Source organism: Rhincodon typus, chromosome 24, assembly GCF_021869965.1.
Source record: "Rhincodon typus isolate 14 chromosome 24, sRhiTyp1.1, whole genome shotgun sequence".
Taxonomy (NCBI): Eukaryota; Metazoa; Chordata; class Chondrichthyes; order Orectolobiformes; family Rhincodontidae; genus Rhincodon; species Rhincodon typus.
Window position 1 is genome coordinate 12,192,526 of NC_063355.1, and position 27,045 is coordinate 12,219,570.

A 27,045-nucleotide genomic window follows, 5' to 3' on the forward strand; every position below is an offset into this window, starting at 1 on the left:
CTGGAGTTACATGTAGGCCACACCAGTTTCCATCCCTAAAAAGGACATTAGTGAACCAGACGCGTTTTTCCCACAATTGACAATGGATTCATGGTCACCATTAGACACAATTCCGGATGTTTCCATTAAATTCAAATTTCACCATCTGCCGTGGCAGGATTTGAACCCGGGTCCCCAGAACGTTACCTGGGTCTCCGGATGAACAGTCCAGAGATAATACCACTAGGTCGTCACCTCCCTCTTTATACTGCCATTAGGTCTCAATAGCTCGTTGCTATTGTAGGTAAAGCAGTCATAGTCCTACTGGACCACATGGCTGCCTTCTCTTTCAAGAGAGGTGAGTGGGGGTGGCTTAACCTCCTCAGGTAAGGGGCACATTTGATCAGGTGGGACCTTCATGGTAACTTCAACCGATGTGGGAATTGAACCCATACTGTGCTGAAAAGCAGCCATTCAGCTAGCTGAGCTAACCGACCTTTCCCCGGTTACGATTCACAATCCTAAACTCTTAACTTGGAGCTGAATTTGGGACAAGTGGCTTCAGGGCTCATCAAGATTTCTGCTGGTGCTGTTGAAGCACCAAATGTGCGGGGGTGGTGACGGTGACGGTGATGGGATCGTATCACTGCTCTCTGTCTATGTGCCACAGGCAGCACAGTTAGAACGTCAACACCCAACCCCCAACACCGGCCCATTCCCAAGCCCAACTATGCCGTTCACATACTGGAACTTGCTCAGTCTTACATGCGATGTTGAGGAGGGCTGCACTGTTAGAGCTGTTGTTTCTCAGCACAGGCATTAAACTAGGATCAAAAATCCTGGCCAACTGTTATCCTTAAACCAGCACCACGTAAAACAAATTGGTTGCCTCACTGACTTTATTGCTACTTTGTACGGTCCAGTCGTTTTAGAACGTGTGTTGATAACACTCCGAGAAAATCAGACAGGGTTAAAACTGGGGGGGCCAATTCACTCCAAGCGCACTACCACCCAAGATGTATTTCACTCTAGTATCTTATGTTTAGGGAGCATGCTCAGTGTTTGATGATAATCTTGGATAGCCCAGCATTCATTTATACTGACCCTGTGACCAGAACTCGAACTTCTCAGCTTCCACTAAAAGGCTGCTTTGATCTCTTCAAAAGCAGCACCGATAAAACACTTGGTTAAAGGAGACGAGTTGACTGCTTTAATTCGCGGTAAACTGCACAGTTACAATCAGTCTCACTGAATTTCCATCAGCACAACTTGTCCTCAAGTAACAATAAGAAGTAGCAAGCACTTCCCCCCAAGAGGGTGGGTCACCTTAACTAAATAAAGTAAAGTAATTTTCAATCACTTTATTCTCTAATCTCCTTCTGAAGCTAGCCAAAGTTTGCTGGTGTAATGATCTGCGCTAAAACAACCCTTCACAATGTCTGCCAGAGTCCCAGTTTGGCAGCGAGGCCTAGCCTCGTGTTTTTATGTATCTCCGGTTCATGATCTGTAAAGAACAGAAACTTTCCAACACAATGAGCCAGAGATATGAAATGACTGCTGAGAGAAGCTAATGAATTGGTTCTTGGGCAGCAGACCAGTAGCATTATAAAAAATAACCCACGCCAATAGGCTTCAATCCAAAAAGCTGTCCATCTCATTTTCGTCCTTTTCTCAAAATCCTTCCACGGAAAACGGGTCTAAAACTTCCAGAATGCAACACATGAATATAGCCCAATAAGGAACAAAGACTACCCTCCTTTCTGTTTGTTGGTGTCATTTGTCGCACACTAAACATTTTTGAAAGAATTTTGGAAATATATAAACTGGCCTTTTGAGGCCTGTGCAAATTTCCCTATTCTCAATCTAACCAACTTAAATATTTTGGTGACTTTTGTGTCAATCGCATTGAAGGGAGGTTGGAAACTTTGCAATCAGCGACAGTGAAGGATCAGGGATTCCATTCCACCCAGCATGGGGTGGCACGGTGGATCAGTGGTTAGCATTGCTGCCTCACAGCGCCAGGAATCCGGGTTCATTTCGAACCTCAGGCGACTGTCTGTGTGAAGTTTGCACATTCTCCCCGTGTCTGCGTGGGTTTCCTCCGGGTGCTCTGGCTTCCTCCCACAGTCCAGAGGTGTGCAGGTTAGATGGATTGGCCATGCTAAATTGCCCGTAGTGTTCAGGGATGTGTAGATCAGGTGGGTTATAGGGGGATGGGTCTGGGTGGGATGGTCTGAGAGTCGGTGTGGACTTGTTGGGCCGAAGGGCCTGTTTCCACACTGAAGTGATTCTATGAATTCATCCCAGTCTCATATTCCCAGCCGAATAAAGAGTGACATGCCAAATGCGCTGAATCATCAGTTATTAGGCTGCACTGTTGGCTTATGCCCACTCTAAATTAGATAATATTTATTTAAATGGAGCCTATTAACAGGAAATAGTATTTTGGAATGACTGTGGTTAGACAACAGCATTCTAACAATGTAATTTCTGGTGATCCTGTTTGGCGTGTGTAAAGAGGATTGTTGCTAATGCGTTTCCAATTCCACAGCGTTCAGACAACAACATGGCTCTGTTAACTCTAGCTGAAGGGTCACAAATTACACTCAGAATTTGATATGCTTTCTCCCTGCCTCCAGCGGGGGCTGCTGATGACCTGTAAAGGTGTGGGACTCCCAAATGGCCCATACAAAGCCATTCATGTTCCCTCTAGCCATGCAGTGCCCTCGGCTATTAGAACCCCACCCAGATCCTTCAGAACTGTTTTCCTGAACAGATCAGATGTACCAGCCTGTAAATGGCCTTGTGAGGGTCCCGGCTCAATTCCACATCCCCCAGAAGTGGGGTGCAGACAAGAGTCACAAAACACGCTCTGAAATACCCCCAGCCCCCTGTCTCTCAAAGTCACATTTTCTACAGTGTGACAAATGTCTGTCAGACCACAAAACCTATCTGGTACCTCCTAAACCCAAAATTGAACCCAGGGTCAAAGCAAGATGTAGTGAATGTGATGTGGTCAGCCATCTGGACCTCACAGAATACGAGTTCCCTGATTAACAGCGCCAATCTGGTCCAATCAGGGAGCCCCGGCTGACAGCTAAAGAGGGCGAGTGTCAGAGATACTGACACTCTGGTACCCAAACCCGAATGAGGCAGTGCTAAAGTCAAGGACTGTTCACATGTCAGTAAAGTGAGATTTGGTGACGGATATCGGTTATTTCACAGGAACTACTTATTAGACAGGTTCTTCCACTATTACCTGGGCTTGGTGTGGATGGACTTACCGATGATGTTGTGCCTGCAGTGTGGACAGGTATGGTGCTGGAGGAGCCAGGGGTCCACACATTTCTTGTGAAACCGATGTGTGCATGGAATGACACGCAGCTCCTGTTAACAAGAGGATCGCTGTTTAGAAAAGGGGCTGCAACATTTTCAAGCAGAAAATTCCGAATGCGCTGACAAGTAGCAAAACTATTCAAAATGGCACTGGTTTGTGGCAACAATTGAAGCTTTTTCACTTTTTTTTTAAAACTGTGTTATTCACCGTAAAATATGAGTGACAATAAATTATCATTCATTCATCGAAAGTAAAACTATGTTTGACTGACTAACAGAGGTGGGAGCCGCTGCCCATTCATTGGCAAAACTGTTCATGAAATTTAAGGAAGAGAAATGGAAGTTTAAAAGTACTTCTTATGACCTGTACAGGACATTAGAAGATACTTTTGGTGAAATACTGATAGAGAGTGTTTTCAGCTTTTCTGCAAACTGAGAGCAAAAAGGTCCGCACTAAATGCTGCTTATAAAAGTAATCTCTAGGATGAAGTCCAATTGTGTTTCAAGACAAGGAAATGGATTTGATAGACCTGAGAGCCTATTCAAGAAAGGAGGAAGTTTGAATCACATCCTGCTTAACTTCAGTTCTCTTGCTCAAGCAAACGAAAAGAAGATAACAAATCCTTGTTCCTTCCGTCACCATCCCTTCCCACACTGAGAAGATATTACAGGCACCACCTCACCCTGAATTCAATAACTGACAAAATTCTTGGATGGCTATCTTTCTAGGTCACAGATGAAATTTGACGTTAAATGTTCTTATAGCCGCACATCCACACTGACTGACCTCGTCTCCATGTCTTCCTGTCTCTCTTTGTTTCCTCTTTATTTAATTCCCAAATCTGCCATTTGATGTACAGGCTTTAAGCTTCATTTTCATTTTGTTGGCTTCAAGTGAGTGCATTTTCCTTCGCTTTACATCTTGGGAGAAAAATGGCGGAAGGTCCTCACCTGGTCTGCCTTTCGTTTCTACAATGTGTCTGATTCATCTTGCTTTGGTCTCCCCTACCCAATGTTCCCTGTTCTTCTGCACCTTGTCACACAGACACTCCTGGCTCATCCCAGCCATGACCTTTTGACTCAAGATCGAAAACTTTTCTAACTGGCTACACTGACTTTTACACTAACACTGTAACTGTAGAGAGAATATTGATTCTCAAACTATATTGCTTTCAAAAGGCCTGGTACAACAGTCCAAAAGTGACATTAACAACAATCAATACACAACCGTAATGCAATATGGCTTTTGTTCCTTGGCACTCATACTGGGAAAGTAAGCAGTCGAAATAGCCACAATTGAAAATGGGGCCTGATTCACATGAATACTTGATTAAGTCCTTTTTTTTAAAATATTAAAGAAAAAAGTTCAGGCTCTCTTTAGGATTCTAGAATGTTCTGGCAGATCAACTAAAACTGCAGATTTACCCTTTGATCAAAAAGGAAAGTCCACACAAATTTTCTTTTCATAAAACTTTGATGCTAATTGTGTCGACTGAACTGCTATGCCGTGTGGTTTTGAGAAGTTCGAAATAATCACACTGTTTTGCAAACTTTGTGAATCAAACCGAAACCAGCTTCCAAATAAAAGAAACACATTCTCCACCTCTCCATCGACATATCTCTCCAGGCAGATCGCGCAGTCTGATGTGGAACTACTACTGAGTGTATCTGAAGCAGCACAGCTGCCTTCTCGAGGAGCTTTGCACTTTGATTTGAATTTTCTTGTCTCCATCTTCTCCAGGGCTTGAACTGCCATTCTATTCATTGAGCTCTGCAGCAAGACAGAAAAATTCCACGTCAGTCACTCCAGTCAAGTTTTTGTTACAGGCGTTTTTATTACTAGAAGCAGAAAACGCAGCAAAATTCCTTAATGCTTTCATCTTCTACAACCTACAGACCATAGAAACACCAAGCTCTAACCATTATTATTTCAACGTTATTTTTTAAAAGTGTTCTTTGATGGAATGTGGCATTGTCAATAAGGCAAGCATCTGTTGCCATCCCTGACTGCCCTTGGCACTAAGTGGCTTGCTAGATCATTTTACAGGAGAGTTAGTAATAGTCCACATTTCTGTGGATCAAGAGGCAAACGCAGACCTTACCAGATAAGGAGAGTAGATTTCCTTCTCTAAAGGACGATCCTGAACCAGATGTTTTTTTTTTAACATCAATGCTTTTGTGCTCAGAATTAGTCAGAGTAGAGAGACTGAGAGCACAAGCCTGGGTCTTTGATTCCTAACCCAGTAATATTAACACTACACCATCATCTCTGTATTTCATCTTGTCCTCGCATCAGCTGTGGTGCTATCGTATCCTATAGATCTTAACCTTTCCATTTAAAACAATGATTGCAATTTGCTGTTGGGCTTCACTAGATTTTTATACTCATCATTACTTGACCATATTACAAGTACCTAACTCCCCTTTAACTACCCTACAGCTACATCTGATATTGCATCATCTGCCATCTGACTGGGGTATGGTCTCAGAGGAATCACAGAAACGCTGTTAACTTCCCAAGTGTCCATCAATCATGTGTGAGCATTAACAATAAAATATTAACATTTATTCAGCTACGCAGCGCAAGGCTGTCATTCAAGTCTCTCACTACCAGCTGTCAACACAGTTACACTTCCAGCAGTAGGGAGGGAGTCACTGAATATCAATTAGTAGTTATTTGTCCCAGAGACATAGAGATTAATTGAAGCACTCTTCATTCCTCTGACTATAGTTAGTTAGTTGAGCATACAGCAGCAAGCAAACTGGTTTTAGTGGCTCAGGTACTCATGGAATCATCCACTGAACCATCCAAAAGGTACCTGTGACTTGGTTTAGTCACAGTCCCTGTCCTGATTGCACCCACGTGCAATTAATGGAATCCCTTCTACCCACCAGTGTGTTATAAAGAGGTCTATTTGGGTTGGTGTTTAGAGGTTAACCAAGCCTTTTGACTAATGCACTGTGCAGTCTGAAAGTCAAAGCTCATGTGTATGGCCTTCAGAATAAATGCTTCACTTTGTGCAGAAAATCTCACTACCAGGATTCAAACCAAAGAAAATCACCCTCACAATAGGGCAAGGTCTCTGAGGTTTATCATGTGTAACAGAACTGTAAGCCTCTTCTCTCTTAGCAGTTTGATGGATTCAGTCCACATCACCCTCCCTTTTGATAGTCGCACACCCAGAAATTCCAACCCTGGAAATCCTCAAAAACACAACTTTTCAATGGTGATCCATCTTCCTGGCAGTCCAGCCGTGTTTTCCCAGCAGTCTAGCTGTGTTCTCCCAGAGGCAGCCATGAGCTTTACCATGCTGCTACTGAGTACTGGGTAATCCAAAAAATGGTAGCTCCAAGTGAGCAGTACACCATGGCAGTAAGCCTTGTGGCAGCCAATCAGCTGGCCGATTACTGGAAGATGCAGTAGGCTCTCTCACCTCAGCTGGTATCCCTCCTGGATACTTTATCTGAAAATGAGAAAAGCCCAGCAGTAGTCCCAGAATCAGCTGCGTTTCAAAAGAGGTTTAGCTGGGAATGCAAACAGTAGACACAAACAGCGAAGGTATTTGTAGGGATACCATGTGACAGTCAGTCTGAAGTTACTCTGTTAACTTATTTCAGCTTGACACAAGATTCCAAACAGACAGGCCTTCTCCATCCATCTCACTCCAGGCAAATGCTTTTACCCCAATAAAGCTAAATTTGTATAATGCAAAATGCCAATATTGAAGGGAGGTAAGTTGAAGACCAACACCTAAAACTACACGTTTCTTCAAATGGTTAATGATGGAATGACTCCCTTGTTACACTGCTGTTTCAGCTCATGAATATTTTAGCTATTTTAAGAATAGCCAAACCAACTCTTGGATCTATAATTTAAAAAATCAAAAGATTGATACTAACACCAAACTTCAGAAAAATAAAAGGTGGTTTTTATAAGTGGCAATAGCATAAATTAGGTAATATGGACCTGCCTCCCAATTACACATCTCTTCCAATTTTCAGTTCCGTTTAAATCAGGAGAAGCAAATATCAGGAGAAGTGCAGGATAGATATAGAACACAGAACAGTACAGGCCCTTCGGCCCACGATGTAGTGCCGATCTATTATCCTACCAAGATTAATCTACCCTGCATACCCTACATTTTACTATCCTCCATGTGCCTAGCCAAGAGTCGCTTAAAAGTCTCTAAAGTATCTGACTCCACTACCACTGCCGGCAGCGCATTCCACACGCCCACCACTCTGTGTGAAAAACCTACCTCTGACATCTCCCCGAAACCTTCCTCCAATCACCTTAAAATTATGCCCCCTCGTAATAGTCATTTCCGCCCTGGGAAAAAGTCTCTGGCTATCCACTCTATCTATGCCTCTCATCATCTTGTACACCTCTATCAAATCACCTCTCATCCTTCTTCACTCCAATGAGAAAAGCCCCAGCTCTCTCAACCTTTCCTCACAACACCTGCCCTCCAGTCCAGGCAGCTTCCTGGTAAATCTCCTCTACACTCTCTCTAAAGCATCCACATCTTTCCTATAATGAGGTGACCAGAACTGAACACAATATTCCAAGTGTGGTCTAACCAGGGTTTTATAGAGCTGCATCATAACCTCACAGCTCTTAAACTCAATTCCCCTACCAATGAAAGCCAAAACACCATATGCCTTCTTAACAATCCTATCAACTTGGGTGGCAACTTTGAGGGATCTATGGACCTGGAGCCCAAGATCCCTCTGTTCCTCCACATTGCCGAGAATCCTGCCATTAACCCTGTATTCTGCATTCAAATTCGACCTTCCAAAATGAATCACTTCACACTTTCCAGGTTGAATTCCATCTGCCACTTCTTTGCCCAGCTCTGCATCCTGTCAATGTCCCGTTTCAACCTACAACAGCCCTCCACGCTGTCCACAATTCCTCCAACCTTCGTGTCATCGACAAACTTACTAACCCATCCTTCCACTTCCTCATCCAAGTCATTTATAAAGGTCACAAAGAGCAGAGGTCCCAGAACAGATCCCTGCGGAACACCACTGGTCACCGAGCTCCAGGCTGAATACTTTCCATCTACTACCACCCTCTGTCTTCTTTTGGACAGCCAATTTTGTATCCAGACAGCCAAATTCCCCAGAATCCCATGCCTCCTTACTTTCTGAATGAGCCTACCATGTGGAACCTTATCAAATGGATGGATGGCTATTTTGATTTTGTCTGTTTTGACATTCATGTCTGAAGTCAATGCATTCCTCTCACGGATACACCTTTGGGTCACAGTTCTTTCAATCCTTTTTCTACAAATATTTATCCAGTTCCAAGTCGAACTTGTTGACAGTTCCTAACTTCGCAGTCTCACTGAGTATATATAGCTGCTCAACCGGAATTGCCCAATCATTTTTGACCTTCCAAGTTTGAACTCGTTCAAGATGGTACAGGCTGAGATTATTCAGGCTTGGGGGTTTCCAAAGTCATTAAATAAGTTGTACTGATACAGTTGGATGAGAGTTTAATTGACGCATAACTCTTACCTGACTCCTGCGTTGCTTGAGTTTGATTTTAATGAGTAGAACCAGACAGACCAGAGACACAACCACAAAGAAAGCCAGGAAAATCCCCATGTCAAAGTATTCTGTGGGCTGCTGATAAGGTAGAAGGAAAGTGATAGGTTAATGGCTGCTGTTAATCATGTGTTGTTAACAGAACTGTAATATTGTAAACATTGATCAGTGTCAGCCACAAATATTGCAGTAACGATGACACAAAACAATAGGGAGCATTGTCCTAAAGATGTACTCACCTTTGCTATCGCATCGATCTTTAATGCTGTGCTAATATACTTTGAGGGATATTTCTAATTCCCTCTACCGTCAGTAGTGGCAGCTCAGTAACCATCACTGCACATTGTGACAGAGACAATACAGATATCAAATTCCCCCATACAAAGCAGAATACTGCAGATGTTGGGAAATCTGAAATAAGAACAGAAAATACTGAAATACTCAGCAGGTCTGGCAGCGTCTATGGAAAGAGAAACAGTTAATTTTCAGGTTGATGACAACTATGAAATATAATCCCCTAAGAATGGTAAATCTTTTGTCAATCCCTAACTTCCTACAGCGAAAACAGAATTAGACTTCATAAGTCACTGTGAAAGTACGGACCCTGATTATAGAGAAGTTGAAAATTATCTCACAGACTCCTATCATTTCTCAGGGAGTGGCCCATCAGATCACTTTGTCTATATTATTCAGTTTGAATATGGATTTATCAGGATCTAGGATTGAGCCATGATCAACTGCTTCCTTAACACAAAGGAATACTTTTTGAACATGTTATGTCAGTACCAAATCTTCAGTAAATGGCTCCCAAAAAGGATGCTTTTCTAGCTCAGCTAGTGAATGCATAACGCAGCATGGAACTGAACTTTAACAAACAAAGAATGTTGCAATTTTGACCATTAGTCTGCACTGAGTCTAGAGCAATATCAAAGAAAACTAAACCAGCTGGTAACGTAATAACATTACTGGGCTGCTAATCCAGGGGCCCCACATTAATTAAAAGACGAAAGAACTGCGGATGCCATAGATCAGAAACAAAAACAGAAATTGCTGGAAAAGCTTAGCAGGTCTGGCAGCATCTGTGGATAGATATCAGAGTTATCACATCGGGTCCAGTGACGGTTCCTCGGAAACTCTGAGGAAGGGGTGTGTGCCCCACATTAATACACTGGAAACAAGTGTTCTAATCACCACACATAGGTTAGTAGACGGAATTTTGTACTACAGCCCTCTACTGGCACAGAACCTGTGAACTCTTGAAAGGAAATTAGATAGATTTTTGGAAAAAGAAGTGGAAAGTTAAAGGTATTGGGGGTGAGCAGAGGAATCTGGGATCAGATAACATTCAGGTCAGCTGTTCAGCAGAGAGTAATACAACAAAGAAATCTTTTCAGGGATGGTCTGTTGAATGAGACAAACATTGCATCTTAAAAAAATACTGTTGCAAGCATCAGTTAATGCAGTGATAATTAACTGGGTTTCAACCGCTTCAAACAAACAGAAAGAAACTCTAGTCTTGACTTATAAATCTAAAAGAATATTCATTAAGTAAATCCCATGCACATTGAAGAGTAAACTCAATGACGAATTAAAGTACTGTTTTAAATTAGGCCAACAAAAAGGCATAGCAATGGAACTGTTTGGTGAATAATGGAGAGACAGCGCAGCTTCGGGATAGACTGGCCAGCAGGTGGAGGCCTAATCGCACAGCAAAGCCTCATTTGGAGTTATTCATCAATGTGAGAAACACATTTCAAAGGCATTCTCCTGTCATGAACTCATCTTTCATGTCAACCCGCATGCATTTTAATTTCACAGCAAGATTTGGCAGACAGAGTGTCAAATTAATTTTTCAGTTACTTTTCTGTGCCGTTTGTTTCTGTAGAACTGGGGAAATCATTGAGGAGGGTTTCTTTAAAAGCTTTCCATGAAAGGATCAGAAAATTAGGTCAAAAGCACTGGATACATCAACAATACTAATGCAATAGTCAACTCTTTACAACAGAGCAGCGTCTTTTATTGAGGCTGGCTTGGTGGCAAATATCCACAATTAACTGCAATTCTTATTTATAATGGAATATGCAAATACATTTTCTCTAATTGGTCATTTGGGCTGTCTAATTAAAGGAATAAGAAATTTAAACTGTTCCTTGTTCCTAGAAAGAAAAGACTGAGGACAGCTTGTTTATAGCATATGGCATGGGCCTCATTGTATGTTATGATAGGATTAAATGAATGGGAAAATAATTGCCAATTCATTTTCATTGATATTTTCTTTAATTATCTGAAAAAAAAAGGACGTATTTCTTTCCCCAAATCCTTAAAATAATTCCTCTAAACTCCAGGATATCAATTTAATGTCACAACTTACATGATAACCGTAATGAATCACATTCCACGGATACCATTCCCATGGGACATAAGCATGAGTCTATCAATAGTACATTTGACCATCTATGTATGGGGGTACTTACCATGATAATTCTCAGTACCTGTTGCTAACCCAGCTGTCTATAAAGGGAGCTGGTGATAACAGGTGCAAAGTTGGCTTTTCTGGAGTTACTTAGCTTACAAGCAATGGGGATGGAAGAAGCAAATTTCTACCAATCCAATTTGGGCCTGGTTAATTTTACACTACGGCAAGATGCTGGAGTGGGGAGATGAGGGACAGGACGAGTAATCAGCACTTTCAACACTTGGACTGAAATTATTGCTCGAGTCTGGTGAAACGCATGTGACAGCTCCATCAGGGGGCCAACTATGGCAACGTGGCATGCCACTGTGTGTATTTTGTGTGGTAAATACTGGAACCATTACTTTTGATAAAAATCACCTGAATTTCTGAGGCGACTAGCACCAATTCTGGTCTTATTTCTGCTCTTGACTGTCCCAGGAAAGCAATGACGCAGTCGTTCTGCTGATACAGTAGAGATAGGAGACCTATCAGGAAGGCAACTTAAAGTGTTAAAACTAACAGGTCCATAATGCCACACAACTGAAATCAGCAGGGCAGGATAATGATCAAAAAGTACACAAGTCAGTTACTTGGAGAACTGGAGGAATTCCTATAGCTGAGCAACAGACACTTCCAACTATTCACAGAACGGATCCTTCACAGAACGGATCCTTGGGATGTGGACAACACTGAAAAACCACAATTATTGCCCATCTCTGAGTGTTCCTTAGAAGTGGTTATAAGCAATCTCTTTTATAGCAGTACTCCCATAATGGTGTACAATTAGGAATGGATTCAGCTGTGATGAAGGAATAGTGATATATCTCCAAGGGAAGGTGGTGTGTGACCTCAATGGAAAGTTCCCATGGCATTGCTGCTCTCGTTTTTCTTAATGGTAGAAATCCTAGGGGAGGGGCTTTTCAAATACACGCACCACATGCCTGTAGTTCAGCCTCATGGCCATCAGACATGTTGTGGTGCAGCCAGTTACGTTACAATGTTTAAGGCACTTTGTAATACAATTTCTTGTTAAGCTGGTGATGGAGGCAGTGGAAATGCACGTCCAGTGTGTGCTGAATGTCTTGAAAACTGTTGTGGTACAGCCATCCAAACAAACAGTGCATTTGCTATCACAATCCTGAATTTATAAATATGGCAGTATGCAATTCTGCTGCTGCAAATGTATCACAGCGCCTTAAGGATACCCAGTCTCGTGTTGTCCCTCGGTCTGCCCTACTTAACAGAGTGGCACTATACAATGGAGAATATCCTCTTGATGAAGACACAAATTTGTCTTTATATGGTCTATTTCTACTAATGCTATTGTGAACAGATGTAGTTTGACAGGTAGAGTGATGTATTTTAGTCCTTGTGTCGGTTTCCTGACCACCTGATGTAGGTTCAGGGTGGCTGTTGTAATTTGCAGGTCTCAGCTTGCTTAGTTCTTAGCTCCATTGGGTGATGCCATACGTGATATGCAGACTGACTTACCGTTTTGGGATGAGGAATGGAGGAACAGTGGGCAAGATGGCAATTAGCATGAAGCCTGCTCAATGTTGTTTTAACTGAAAACCCATGGGGTTCAGAGTCAACTTGAAGGATTTCCAGAGACAGTCCCATCAACTGTGCCCTTGCATCTATCCTGCCTTGCCCACCGATAAAGGAGTCTGGAAATGTCAGCCGATAATGATTCTGTGACACAAGTTCTTGCATGTCCATACATTGGGACTGTTCTCCTAGCTTGGGCACCAGCCTGTAAGAAGTCAAGTCTGAAGGGTTAATTTGGCCAAGAATCTCCTGCCTTAAAATAGCCGGAAAGCTACTGCCCTGTAAATAGACAGCTATTTGGAGAGACAGGAGATTTGGAGAGGTCACTGATCAATCCCATTTAAGCGATTACCTCATTACTACCAGGTTCCCCCTGCAATCCCATCTAAGCGGGAATGACAATCAATCAGCCAAGAGAATGCAACATGATGCTGACACCAACTAATCCAAGGTTTGTCCTCAGGCAGCACTAGAAATCAACCAGTTCAGACACCTCTGGTGCAGGTGGGACATGAACCCAAACCTTCTGACCCAGAGGTAGGGACACTACCACTCTGCCACAACAGCCCTTTGAAAAGGCTATTCTATCAGAAAAGGTTGGGTGTGGCAGTCTTTACATGTTCCTAACACATTCATAAATCCTTAATTGTCAAACCGATGCTAACCTTCCATTGTTTAGCATCCATCCTGGCAGACTATTGCTTTACTTTAAAATTAATTGTGTCTTCATCATATCTATGTTTTATATTCATGGACTCAAAAGCTTCTTTTACAGAGTGAAGGCGGAAGCTGCTTTCTATCTGATCAGTCATCTTGCTATTGCCGTTATAGTTGGCACAGTAAGACCATGTCATCAGAAAGACAGGAAAAACCAGAGCTTTGTGATGTCCAATGTGTTTGTAGATAATTGATAGATAAGAGAAGCTCTAGTAAAATAATTTCCAACTAATTGTCTTTCAGCTGGCTTGCAGAGTTTTATAAATACCAGCTGTCGATTAATCTGCGCCCAAGCTTCCATAGGAATGTTAAATGTGATATTATGCATAAGAGTCTGAAGCCAAAAAGATTGCCTTTGATGTTCACTTAAACTAAATTATGGTCCCCGGGTTCAATCAGTGGTCTGTGTGGAGTTAGCAGATCACTCTGTGGGGTTGCTCCGGTAGCCTTTGGCTAGGGATGCAGGGCTCTTGCTGTAGATCGTTATCGAGCAGGACTGGTTGGAGGTGGGTTTGTGAAGACAGGGTCAGGTATGATTATGACAGTGTCCTCAGGCTAGTAGTGTAGCCAGGCATGTGTGTCTCCCTGACTTACCTGCTTGTACTGAAGTGACTATTCTCTCTCTACAAGCAATTTGGGGCTCAAAGTGAATGGTGGGGGGAGAAGTGTGGTTTTGGAGGAGTGCAGGTATTAGGTTTGAGACTTTACAATGCTACTCTTTCAGGAACAGAGCTGTAGGAGTCAAGTTATTATAAGCCTGTATTTTCACTCTTGAGATGCAGGAGGGGTTTCATTTTCACTTAGCAAACCATTTTCATTCACGCACTGCCTTTAACATAGCAAACCACCCCAAGGCAATTCACAGGAACGATGGTGAAGAAACAATGCAGAAAACAATGGACACTTTGTGAATTTGGAAGGGTGGCAAGGTAAGGAGAAAACAGACTGGGTCCGACAGGCCAGTCGCAGACTTTCCACACCCAATACACAAATAACTCGGAAATTTGAAGTTACATTACAAAAACGCTACAATGAGCCAGTCAGCTTCTGTGGAAAGGGAAACAGAATTAATGCATCAGGACAGTAGCTTTTCATTAGAATTGGAAATGGTTAGAGATATGATAGGTTTTAAGGAATGGCTGAGACTGCAAAAGGGAGATGAATGAAATGGGAAAGAACAATGAGCAGGGCTCTGTGATGAGATGGAATGCAAGGGAGATCCCAGCAGCCCCTCATCTACCTCCTGAAGATTCATTACACACCAGTACATCAGCTTGCAGGAGAAATCACAGCAACAATATGCTCTGGGAGTGTGTTCTACTGGATAGTGGGTGGATGATTCTGTGGAGTTTGGAAACTGACGTTCTCTGAGCTGATTCAGAATGCTGACGTATGGCTTGCAGCAGCAAGTATAACCCTGGCAGTGAGCTTTTGTGTGGTTCCAGTTCAATTCTCAACAGACATCATGGCCACACCTCTTTGCAGTGCTGCGTTGTACTTGGAATAGTTTGTGTTCATGAACATGGGCCCAGAGTTCAGCAAAAGATAGGCTTTGGCTGCAACTATCAAGTAGGGAAAAGGATATTTTCTTGCTGGGCTGATACATGGGTGCTACTGGCAGCAATGGGCAGGACCCTGTATTGCTGGATCATTCAATTTTATTCCAGTCCTCTTTGGTTTTGCGTGGAGTGGATCAGTGACAAAGAGGTGAATGCAGAGAGCAAAATGCAAGCCAGACCACAAAGATTAGGTTGATCAATTTAGCTCCCAAAATAAAGCTCTCTTTATACCGGATCTCAACGTGAACTATACGTATTGGCTGGAATCACCTCCATAAATTCTACTGTTCAGGATAATACTCTCACTTACAGTTATTTTGAGATTACCATCTAACTTGTGGTCAGACGTAATATTAAATCAAAGTGATAGTACACGATAGTCATTTGTAGAGGGGCTGTAGTGGATCAGATCTAACTGGGCCGCCATTCAAGGACACACTGGAAAGCTGTCAAACTGCCCTGGGTGCGGGGGAGGTGATGAAGGTATAGACAACATCCCTGGTGAAATGCAGACAGTGATGGACAAGAAATTGGAACGACAAGGGGGGGAGGGGGTCAGAAGAAACAGGGGTGTAGGCAGTGAGAGACTGAATATGATAGGAGATCAAAGATGGGCAAGGAAACCTTTTGTTGATTACCATGTACTGCTCTACTCCCTCATCCCTTTGTCTCCCCCACCCACCTCCACTCGGCTGGTGAATCAGTAATCCATGTTGAACAGCAGGTGCAGGAAGCATTGAGGGAGGCAAGGTCGCAGAATGTATTCTCCGACGTCCATCACCAAGAATGTCTTGGTCAGCACCATTGTTGATTGAGCTGGTCAAGCCCTATTGGACATAGCCTGCTAGAGTGGCCTGTGGCAGGTGATGAGGCAACCAACAAGAGGGAAAACCTCATCCTTGCCAATCTTCTGGCTGTAGGCATGCCCAAGTGAGTACTGGCAGGAGTGACCATTGTACAGTCCGTGTGGAGACAAAGTCCCACCTTCACATTAACAATACCCTCCGTGATGTTGTCAGCTAAATGGGATAGATTTCAAACATATATAGCAACTGCGAAATAAGATGGGTGCTAGGGAGGCATGGGTGGTGGTGGAAGATTGGGGGGCCATAAGAATTAGGTTCGAAAGCTGTACCGATTATTAGCAAACCAAGACTGGCCTTCTAACCCAGTGTTCCCGGGTGCTGGAATTCTGCCAAAGCTGTCTTTGAACTTGAGAAATTCAACCCCTAAGCCCACCCACATGTTTGGTGATTGAAATACAGGGGCCTGAGCAGAGGTGACAACACTGGGTTTCAGAAATCGGAAAATGGACCAATTTGCATTTCCCGTGCTTCGGATGAAATCAGACCTATGACCTATGCCTTTTTCTCCTCACATGCTGCCAGACACAATGTGTATTTCTAACAATTTCTGAATTTATTTCACGTTTCCAGTACCTGCATATATTTTGTCCTTTTTTTTAAAGAAAAGATTCTGTTTGGTCTACTACTGGTTTGCAGTAGGCACTGATAAGCATCTTGCATTTTAACGGCAACTCACATTTGGTTTTCTATCCAAAAGAAGGGATCAGTTTAGTGCAGAGACCACAGAAGCTGTGGTTATTAATGTTACACCAGGAAGGTTTATGAGGAGATTTAATATAAGCATTCAAAATTCTGAGGAATTTTTGTAGAATAAATTAGGAGAAACTGTTTCGACTTTGAGGGTAGTTATGAAACAGTAGGTAGAGAATTAAGGTACAGTAGATAGTACAGATGATGTTTTCTTTTTAACATGATGAGTGCTCTAGAATGTGTTTTCTGAAAGAGCGGTGGAAGCAAATTCAACAGTAACTTGAAAATAGGAACTGGATACACAACTAAAGGGAAATCTTTGTAGGGTTATCAGGGAAGAGCAAGGGTGTAGAAGTGACTGGATAGCTCTTTCAAAGTTTTAGCACAGATGCCATGGGCCCAATGGCCTCCTTCTTTGCTGCATGATTCTTTGGATTTACTCCATCTTGTTTTAAAGAACATTTTTTTAAAAATTTGGTTTGTTACCACAGGGCGAAGCATTCATAATGACCTCAGCTGTTAAAACAAATCAGAATTTAACAGGGCTTAACAATTGATGATCTCATAGCTAAGGAGGCTATAGAAACCCAGATCAGAGGCTTGAGCTTTACTGTTGGGGAGTGAATGAGGACATTGTTGGAAGTTTAAAGTATGGGGGTGGTGGTGTCTGTAACAGTCAAAGACCTGTGCTACAATTATCCAAACAAAGCGTATCTAACTGCATATTCTTCGCCACAACACTTCTGTGGCATCGAGGTCAGGAATTATGATTAGATCCAGGCACCACAATTAATAAAGAACATACTGTGGCTTACAGCAGGTCTATTATCCATTTCCTATAATGATAGTGGGAACTTTGAGAGTTAAGTTACAAACGAGTTTGCATGAACTTTAGTTGTATTCCCTTGAATATTGAAAATTGAGAGATGACCTGATCAAGGTGTTTCAAATGTTAACTGGATTTAGCAGGGTAAGTATCAAAAAGCTACCTCCTTTAATGGGGAAAAAAAATAAGAAGATGGGTTGGGGGAATCATACACAATATTAGTACTAAAGCTAGATGATCTAGGACAGAAATCAGGAAGGACTTTTCCACACAAAAAAGGGTGGTGGAAATCTGGAATTGTCTCTTCCAAAATGCCGTTCAGATAAGTGGAAGTTTCAAGACTAAGATCAATAGATTTTCTCTGGTAAAGGCATCAAAGTACAACAAATGAATGCAGTAAAATTGGGCAAAGTTACAAATCGGCCATAATTGAACTGAATGTTGTAGACTCAAGGGACTGAATAACCTCCTCTCGTTCCCTTTGCCTCAAGTCTGTGCAAACCAGTAACACACTGTGCAGATGAGTTGTTGTGTGAGAGACTCTGCAAGTACAGCATTGAATTCACATTACCAACGTGACCTTTCTCTCCCCACTTTCGACACAACTTCATTCCATTTTAACTCTAACCTTGTATTTTAAAACAGTGAGAGTGTTTTATAAATTTGGACTGTTACCACAGGCTCCTTCACCCATACTATGAGCACTAACCACAATCAGTTATTAGATTTTGCTCTGATAAAAGCACCATTTGTTTTTATACAAAGGCTAAAATGAAAATCCAATGATTATCCTTCCTATGTGAACATATTGTTTCACTTGCCAGTCATTTTACTTTTGATGTGCATTTATAGACACAAATTCTACATGACTATTAAATAGAGTTTATTGAAAATAATTCGTGTTAACTCTCAATATAGCTAGACTGAGGCAATCTCTATACATATGAGGACTTCTAAAAGCCTTGGCATGTAGAATATTTTAACCCCTTTAGGTTTAAATTAAACCAAATTTCCCTGAAAATTGGAAAACGCAGGTCACAGTGTGGTGAGCATATAGACAGAACAAATAAATCGCAGGTTAGATCATTGCTCCACATTGCATTGGCTAAATTAAATCAGGGCAGTGATATGGGTTGATATAGTCAGCCTCATCAGTACTAGGTCAGAAAGGAGGGTGAGAATTTAGCCTGGGTTTTTACAACTAATCATTGTCTGGTAACACCCAGCTGGACAATGAGATTGCAGGGGCATTTGGCAGGAACTAGAATGGGCTTTGCTGTCATTTGAACTACCTGCCAGTGCTGACAGATAAGGGAATGGACACTTGTTTGCAGCTGATATCTCAATTTTATACGAGGATCAACCAGTACAATAGCAGTGACTAAACTGGAGCAGGAAAAAGTATTTTTTAAAAATGTTGAACCCAAGAGATTACAAGGCCTTAGATTCAACATTTGATGAGTCCCTTGTTATTGCTTGCAAAGTGCAAATTGTTCTTGGTTTGCCAAGATGTTGAGAAATTTCATTTAGGTCATTTCAGATATTGACATTCTGTTCCAATGTTATCATAGAAGCCCTACAGTGTGGAAAGAGACAATTCTGCCCATTGAATCCACACCAACCCTCCAAAGAGCACCCCATCAAATCCCCGCAACCCCGTGTTTTCTCATGGCTAATCCACCAAACCTGCACATCCCTGGACATTATGGGCAATTTAGCATGGCCAATCTACCTAGCCTGTACATCTTTGGACTGTGGGAGGAAACCGGAGCACCCGGAGGAAACCCACACAGACACAGGGAGAACGTGCAAACTCCACACAGACAGTCACCCAACACTGGAATCAGACGCAGGTCCCTGGCACTGTGAGGTAGCAATGCTAACCAATGAGCCACCGTGCCATCCTAAGGACCCAAACAATTAAAAAAAAGCTTAATGATGAGCAACATTTATACTATTTTAGTTTCAGAACATGCCTTTAATAGTTCACACGTGGTTTAGGTGTGCTTGCTCTTTCATTTAGGTTAGCTACAGGCAGCTTATGGAAACAATTAATCTAATGAAATTTAAATACATTTGGAGATGAAATGGGATCAATTTAGAAATCCATCAGATGCCAGCTGACACTTATTAAACAAGGCCACCCAGCAACAAGAGATCACTGTGGAGAGGAGAAATCGAGGAACATGGACCTTCTGCCCCTCACTGAGAGGGCTCAAGGGCTCATGACCTATTTCATTGGCCAGCAGCTCTAGCAGTCTCAGCAGCGCCAGAGCCTGGCAGTGGCCGTTGCTGGGACTACAGTCAGGCTCTCAGATGAAGTCAAGCCATGGCACCTAAACCCAAGGAAATCCCAGGTGCTGGATGGGGAAGGAAAGGGAAGGTGGATATTGGTGGACTGGTGGGAAATAACAAAGGGAGAGTAAAGGGAGTAACACAATGCCATCTTTTAACCAAGGAAACAAAGCCTACCCATACCCACCCCTCCTGCCCACATCGACCATATTAAGGGCACAGACAGAGATATTTGGGTCATTTAGTTGGCCTTTTTAGCCAACTATCTTTTCAAAATGGCAAGTGGCTGGCAATTTCGCTTACCCCCTGCCCTATTGGCTTGTGGGGAACAGATCAGATGGTGGGCAAAAAGGCTGTGTGCTGGTCACCAGTCTTTATTGTACACGGTTACATCAGTAGTTTACACATTTTTGCCTAACTGAGCACAGGCACAGTGGAGCAGATCCAGAAAATCCAGCCCCAAGAGAAATGATCCCAGTATCGTTTGCTGAGGACTCACTCCACATTCCTTGGAATTTTGTCAACCCAAAAATTCCTAGCTATAGTTTGGGAGTGCTTTCTATATTACGTTGTAAAACCATAAGTAATGAAAATATTAAAGTGTGCTCAACGTTCTCAAACTCGAGTTCAATTTTCAATTTACGGACACTAATGTTGACAAATACTGCTCCCCTTTCACCGCTTCCCCTGCCCCGAGATATTATTCAGATTAAGTGCAAAATAATGCTTCCTTCTTCCATCTCAACATTGTGTCTCAATTCAGATCTTAGGACAGCACTGTGTGACGCTTTTATTCATAATCCTGTTACCTTTGTAATCCCTTTGGATCGCCGGTAGCTTTTTACACTGAGGTAAGCTTCCCCAGAAGGTTAATGCCTGTTTTGTTCTTGGTATCAACCCTTTCAAACTTGTTTTAATGCCTTTCTAAATCAGAAAGAGGGAGCCACATTCAAATTCTGGTCTCAAAATGGAAAGTACAGAGTTATTGTGCATTTTGCTTCATAGCTCCTAGAAATAACCGTGTGATGTGCTGCCCCGATTTTCCTTTGGGTGGTAGCATTTCTACTCCATTTTATTGAATTGTGCTATTTGCAATTCATGAGCTACAGCCTTGTACAAATTTTGGAAAACGACATTAGTCTATTTTCCCGGATGGTTCCAAGTGGCTTAGATATAGCTGTAAACTAATAAGTGTCTTTTTTTTTTAATGTAAATTGGATCTGTCAAGTACATTTCACCAGCTGGGATTGTTGGATCTTAGGAGAAAGATGAAATCTAGACATCTCACTGCCTCAGTTGATTAAACAATTTTAAGCCATATACATAAATTACATTTTGATAAACCAAAATGCTGCCACATTTATTCTTTTATAGTTGTGACTAGAAAGGGTCCTGATTGCAGCCTGTAGCTATTTGGTGGGTCCAGTACTACTAACCAGTGAAAATATTCTTTTGATCTTTAATTCAACTTATCAATCTAGGCAGGCAGTAGAGCCTGTGGCGAAACAGTACCTAGGGCAAGGCAAGAGCCTCAGCAACACACAGAGAAATAAAACCACTTCACTAGAGAAAATTATATTTTCAAACCTCCCACTTTCCATTTGAAAAAAAAAAGGTGGAATGATCCCTTCTGTGGAAAGAATGAGAAACATCTCCCAGATGAAAAAAAGGCATAAAGCATAGTAATCCAAACCAAAAGAATTTTTTTTTAAAGTCAAGAAGAGTGGAGCCAAAAGGCCAGCATTGAAAGAAGCAAGAAAGCTATAAGCTCAATTGTGACAGCTATCAGCAAAGTTAGAATCACAAAAGGCATGAAATTAAATCTGAGTAAAAGTTTTCTTACAAAAGCACTGAGCTATAAATAACTCACAATAGGAACTGGTAAGATTAATGAGCTGTCATCGCTCATAAATTGAGGGTATTAGCTGAAAATCCAAAGAACTTATTCTCTGCCTCATTTATTTAATGTGCCCTGCAAGGTTCCAACATGATGAAGGAACTTAATTCAAAGTAGAACATTTTTGTTCTGTACTCAATGATCTACGTTTTTATTCCACATTCCTTAACATCTCCCCCACCTTCTCCCCACCCCACTGTTCCTCTGTGTACCTTCCTACAGAACGTGGCTCCACACTGTCATCCTCGGCTTCAGAAATATTCACCGTTTCATGATGAAACTTGAGCAAAGATTAAATGTTGATCCCCAGCTATTCCTTTGAAGAAAAAGTGTTCTAATATTGGACCTGCTACGGAGTGAAAAAGTTGACCAGAACTCTGATTATCTTTCATCAGCCACATTTCTGGACATTCCTGGTGAATTCTCTTTGCATATTTTTGCACAGCTCTCCCTTGACTCAATTATTCAAGGAAGCAATTCAGTATTGGAAATCATCCTGGTAGATTTATAATGTCATCTCTTGGGACCACAGGAAACCCTTTTTTGAAGGAGATGTTAAAAAACTGGATCGCCATGTACAGAAACACACCGTAGAAACACACTCAGTAGGCAGCTATCTCCAGCTATTTAAACTGACAACAAAACACAACAAGATTTGAGACTTTTCAAGCCATTTTCACCCAGAGAAGTTACCAGTGCCCACCATTTAATAAATACTGTAAATGTCACTGAAATCCACAATATGCGTGATGATTTCATGAATCTGGTGCCAAGGTGTGATGGTGAGGTTGGGATTGGAGGGGTCTAGCATTTTGCCTGTGGTCAACTACGGATTCAAATTGTGAGAATGGGTCATGACCCTACAGTTCTGGCAGTGCTCAGGTAGAATTTTCTTTGAGTGATTGAATAGATCAGGCAGAGGTCAATGATGGAGCAAATTGCATATGCTCATTGGAAATAGCAGACCTGACGGCCTGAATATCTTTTTACTTCCTACCGAACAACAAGCACATTGATTGACACAATAAAATCAAAAATCTCAGATATGCAACAGTACTCAGCTGGATTTAGAAATTATTTGCACAGGCTCTTTGCATCCAGAGAGCTCCTTGCTCTCTTTCAGATGAAATTGGAAAATTGAACAGGACGGAAAGTCTGGTGCTTTATTTCTCCCTACCCGTGGTGGTCGATGTTGGATTCGTGCTCGTGCCACTTTCTGCTTGTTAACGATGTTCATCAATCTCACTGCATCGACACCTTTGACATAAACCACTGGCCGTTTCAGTGGGTCTTCAGAGCCTTGATTCAACTGCAAAGTGAGAAAACAACATCAGCACAGCAGACAGAATGAGACGTGATTTACAGCACAAAAAGAGGCAGCGATATCCAACAATTTCCCTATATAAGATCATTCCTACCACCGACTTAATGGGGCAGAGTTTCCCTCCAGCAAGAATGCAACGCGTGACTGAGACAGAGTGGGCCTGTCCTCCATCTTTTGACTTGATTTATTGCTATTGTTACATGTACCTGAATACAGTGAAAAGTATTGTTTTGTGTGTGGTACAGGCATATTATAACATACAAAGGCACCTAAGGGTAATAGAACACAGCGGAGAATATGATGTTACGGCTACAGAGAAGGTGCACAAACAGCTAGGTCAACATTAAATTTGAAATTTGAAATGTCCATTCAGAAGTCTAATAACAGTGGGGAAGAAGCTGTTCTTGAATCTGTTGGTACATATGTTTAAGCTTTTGTATCTTCTGCCCGACAGAAGAGGTTGGAAGAGATTATAACCGGGGTGGGAGGGATCTTTGATTATGTTGGCTCCTTTTCCGAGGCAGCGAGAAGTATCGATGGAGTCAATGGATGGAAGGTTGGCATGATGGACTGATAGTCTGTTCCTGACAGCCTCATTAGATCCAGCGCATTGTGTGCCAAGGGGCAAGAGATGCTCAAACTACCTGAGGGCCGTCCACCCAGTTGGAAATGACTACACAGAGGGAGAATGCATAGGGACGGGAGAGCCTGCTGAAGGACTTATGACAAACGTAATCCAGTAACATCAGGACCTAAAAGGTCCTTTTGGAAAACTCAGGCTTTTAGATTATTCAGTGGAGTGCTACGATGTGTTTCATAAAATTCTACTTTCTGCTGTTTTGACAGAAGCATTAACTGGTTTCAAAAAAAAAGTATGAGAATCTTCAAAAAAAATTAACAAATGTCAAATTTCAGAATCATGTTTAAATTCACTCATTGGTATCCGATGGAGTCCATTTGTATCCTAGAATTTTCGGGTACATTTACACCACTCATGTCGTAATACCTCAGTGACATAACGGCCGATTCCTTGGACTGAGAAGTATTATTATTGTACGGATATATTCAGGTTGAAAAAGTCATGCTCACACCCAACTAGAAGACGAGCTAGTACGGCTATTAGTCAAAATACTGACCATTCACCAATAGCCTCATTTAGAAGTCAATGACATGTAACAACAAGTTATTATGATATGGAGATGCCAATGTTGGACTGGGGTGGACAAGGTCAGAAGTCACATGACACCAGGTTACAGTCCAACAGGTTTATTGAAATCACGAGCTTTCGGAGCCTCACTCCTTTGTCAAGTGGAGTGAGGTAAGCATCTTCCAAGATGGCCTTCAAGATAGACAACAACGCAGAATCACCAAGCAGAAATTTACAGCCAAGTTCTATACCCATGAAGATGGCCTCAACTCTGATCTTGGGTTCATGTCGCGCTACGCGTAACCCCACCACACTGTTCTATACATGTAAAATCTCCCTTCCTGTCCTGTTTTAACACCATCACCTCAAAAGCTTGTTATGATCTCTCTACCTTAATTACAGCGGAGAAATCACGCCATGTTTATCACAGCCTTCAACACATCATCAATAACAATGAGCACCTCGCCAAATTCTTCCCCACACCTCCACTTCTCACCTTCAAACAATTGCCAAACTTCAAACAGACCCTTGTTCGCAGCAAACTACCCAGCCTTCAGGACAGCGTCGACCACAACACTATACAACCCTGTCATGGTAACCTCTGTAAGACATGTCAGATCTTCGACATGGACACTACCATCACACGTGGGAATACCACCCACCCACGTACATGACAGATACTCATGTGACTCGGCCAACATCGTCTATCTCATACGCTGCAGGCAAGGATGCCCGGAGGCATGGTATATTGGCGAAGCCATGCAGATGCTATGACAACGGATGAACGGACACTGTGCAACAATTGCCAGACGGGGATGTTCCCTCCCAGTGGGGGAACACTTCAGCGGTCAAGGGCATTCGGCCTCAGATCTTCGGGTACAGATCCTCCAAGGGGGACTTCGGGATACACAACAACGCAGAGTCACCGAGCTGAGTTTGATAGTTCAGTACCCATGGAGACAGCCTCAACTGTGATCTTGGGTTCATTTCACACTACATGTGACCCCATCACATTACACACACTCACACACACACAGACTCTCGCGCACAAACACAATTACGCGTTCACAAAGACCATCTCTCATACACACCCTCTTTCTCTCTCTCACATACACACACTTACACGCTCTCTCTCTCAAGCACGCACGCGTGTGCACACAGAGACACACTCGCTCTCTCCCACACATATACAGACATGCACACCATCTCTCTCCCTTCCTTTCTCAAGCACGCACGCGTGTGCACACAGAGACACACTTGCTCTCTCCCACACATATACAGACATGCACACCATCTCTCTCTCCCTTCCTTTCTCATGCACGCAGATGTGCACACAGACCCTCTCTCTCTCTCTCACACACACACACACACACACACACACACACACACAAATCTATGGGGTGAATCAATATTTGCAGATTTGTAATTGCTGATGCATTCTATTTTGCTCAAAAAGCGCACAATTTGTAGACAGTCAGTCAATGTGGCATTTTATAAATTCTTACTTTGGAAATAAAACCAGTCTGACTCCAAGGTGATACACAGCCAGATTCTAAGGCCTCACATCTACAATACATTGTCTGATCTGGGGTGTCACCTCTGGTATACTAGTAAAACCTTTAGTTATCTCAGGGCAGTGACTTGAAAGAAACTCTGGGATTTTTATATTAAATCTTTAATCAGTTAGAAAGGAGATTAACAGCCATCTTGGGTTTGTTCAGTACATTCGCATCTATGACCCTCTGATCTTTTGCTTACAAATTCTGTGCCTGATGCCACCTTTCTCACTGACACCTGAACAAGGAGCAAGATCCCAAAAGCTTATTTCTGCAAATAAACTTGTTGAACTATGACATGGTGTCATGTGATTTTTGACCTTGCCCATCCCAGTCCAACACTGGCACCCCCACATCTTAATTAGTTTGTACAGTATTGGATGACTTATTACTTTGGTTAGACCCTCGGCATGCGACTCTTATACCTAGCATGTTATTCCAGCCATTTTTAAACAAATAAACAGAAGTATGAGAGGACTTTTTTTAAAAAATTGATTGGAATGCAACATTTTTGACTGTCCCTGTGATTTTTCTCCAAGGTTACTGGCTATCATTTACTGAAATTAGGTTGTATCCCTGCAGACTCCAGGTCCATTCGAGAGCATTCAGAAATTCCCACCTCAGTTTCTACAGCTGCACTCTATCTTCCTTTTCTTTTCAAATTCTCTAATTCCAGGGTATATCTGCAAGCATTTTGAGTTTCTACATTAAGTCTGGTGCATTCTAGGTAATGTTTATTACGTTTAGATTTCACAACTGTGAGATTACCTGAGCTTAATAATAATTAATTGACAATTGGGTTTTTGCAGAACAATTAAAATTGTCACTTTGCCAAGAGTTACACCAACAACCAATGTCTGACATTCAATCAATGCCCTAGCCCATTATTCAGCACTTATTCACACAGACTGTATATCCAACTCCACACCAAACTGCACTGACACTTACTCCATCTCTACCTTTTCCAAGTCCCAGATGGTGAAAAAAGGCGCAGTCGGTTCATAGAATCTCTATGGTGTGGAAACGGGCCATTCGACCCAACGAGTCCACACTGCCCCTCTGAAGAGCATCCCATCCAGGCCCATCCCCCTCCCCTTTCCCTATAATCCTACATTTCCCATGGCTAATCCACCTAATTTACACATTCTGGACACTATGGGCAATTTAGCATGGCCAATCCACCTAAAACAAATCCTTCTGAAATTGGTGAGACAGACTGTTCGAGCCACTTTTCAGTCATGCACCTTCCAATTTACTATCTTAGGAAATAGAAAGGGGAAAGACTTGTAAACGTAAT

At 42.3% G+C, this 27,045-nt stretch overlaps 1 protein-coding gene across 3 annotated transcripts in view; it reads right to left on the bottom strand.

Annotated features, from left to right (window-relative positions):
• znrf3 (zinc and ring finger 3) overlaps positions 1-27,045 on the bottom strand; it is a 224,817-nt gene that overhangs the window by 13,530 nt on the left and 184,242 nt on the right. For 2 of the 3 annotated variants that reach the window (XM_048611623.1, XM_048611621.1), the window contains exons 4-7: positions 22,899-23,030; positions 8,839-8,949; positions 4,919-5,086; positions 3,264-3,366 (exon numbers count right to left, since the gene is read on the bottom strand). In XM_048611623.1, coding sequence (XP_048467580.1) covers positions 3,264-3,366; positions 4,919-5,086; positions 8,839-8,949; positions 22,899-23,030 — 514 coding nt within the window. The remainder of the gene's footprint in view (positions 1-3,263; positions 3,367-4,918; positions 5,087-8,838; positions 8,950-22,898; positions 23,031-27,045) is intronic. The other variant, XM_048611622.1, reaches the window with a different exon arrangement.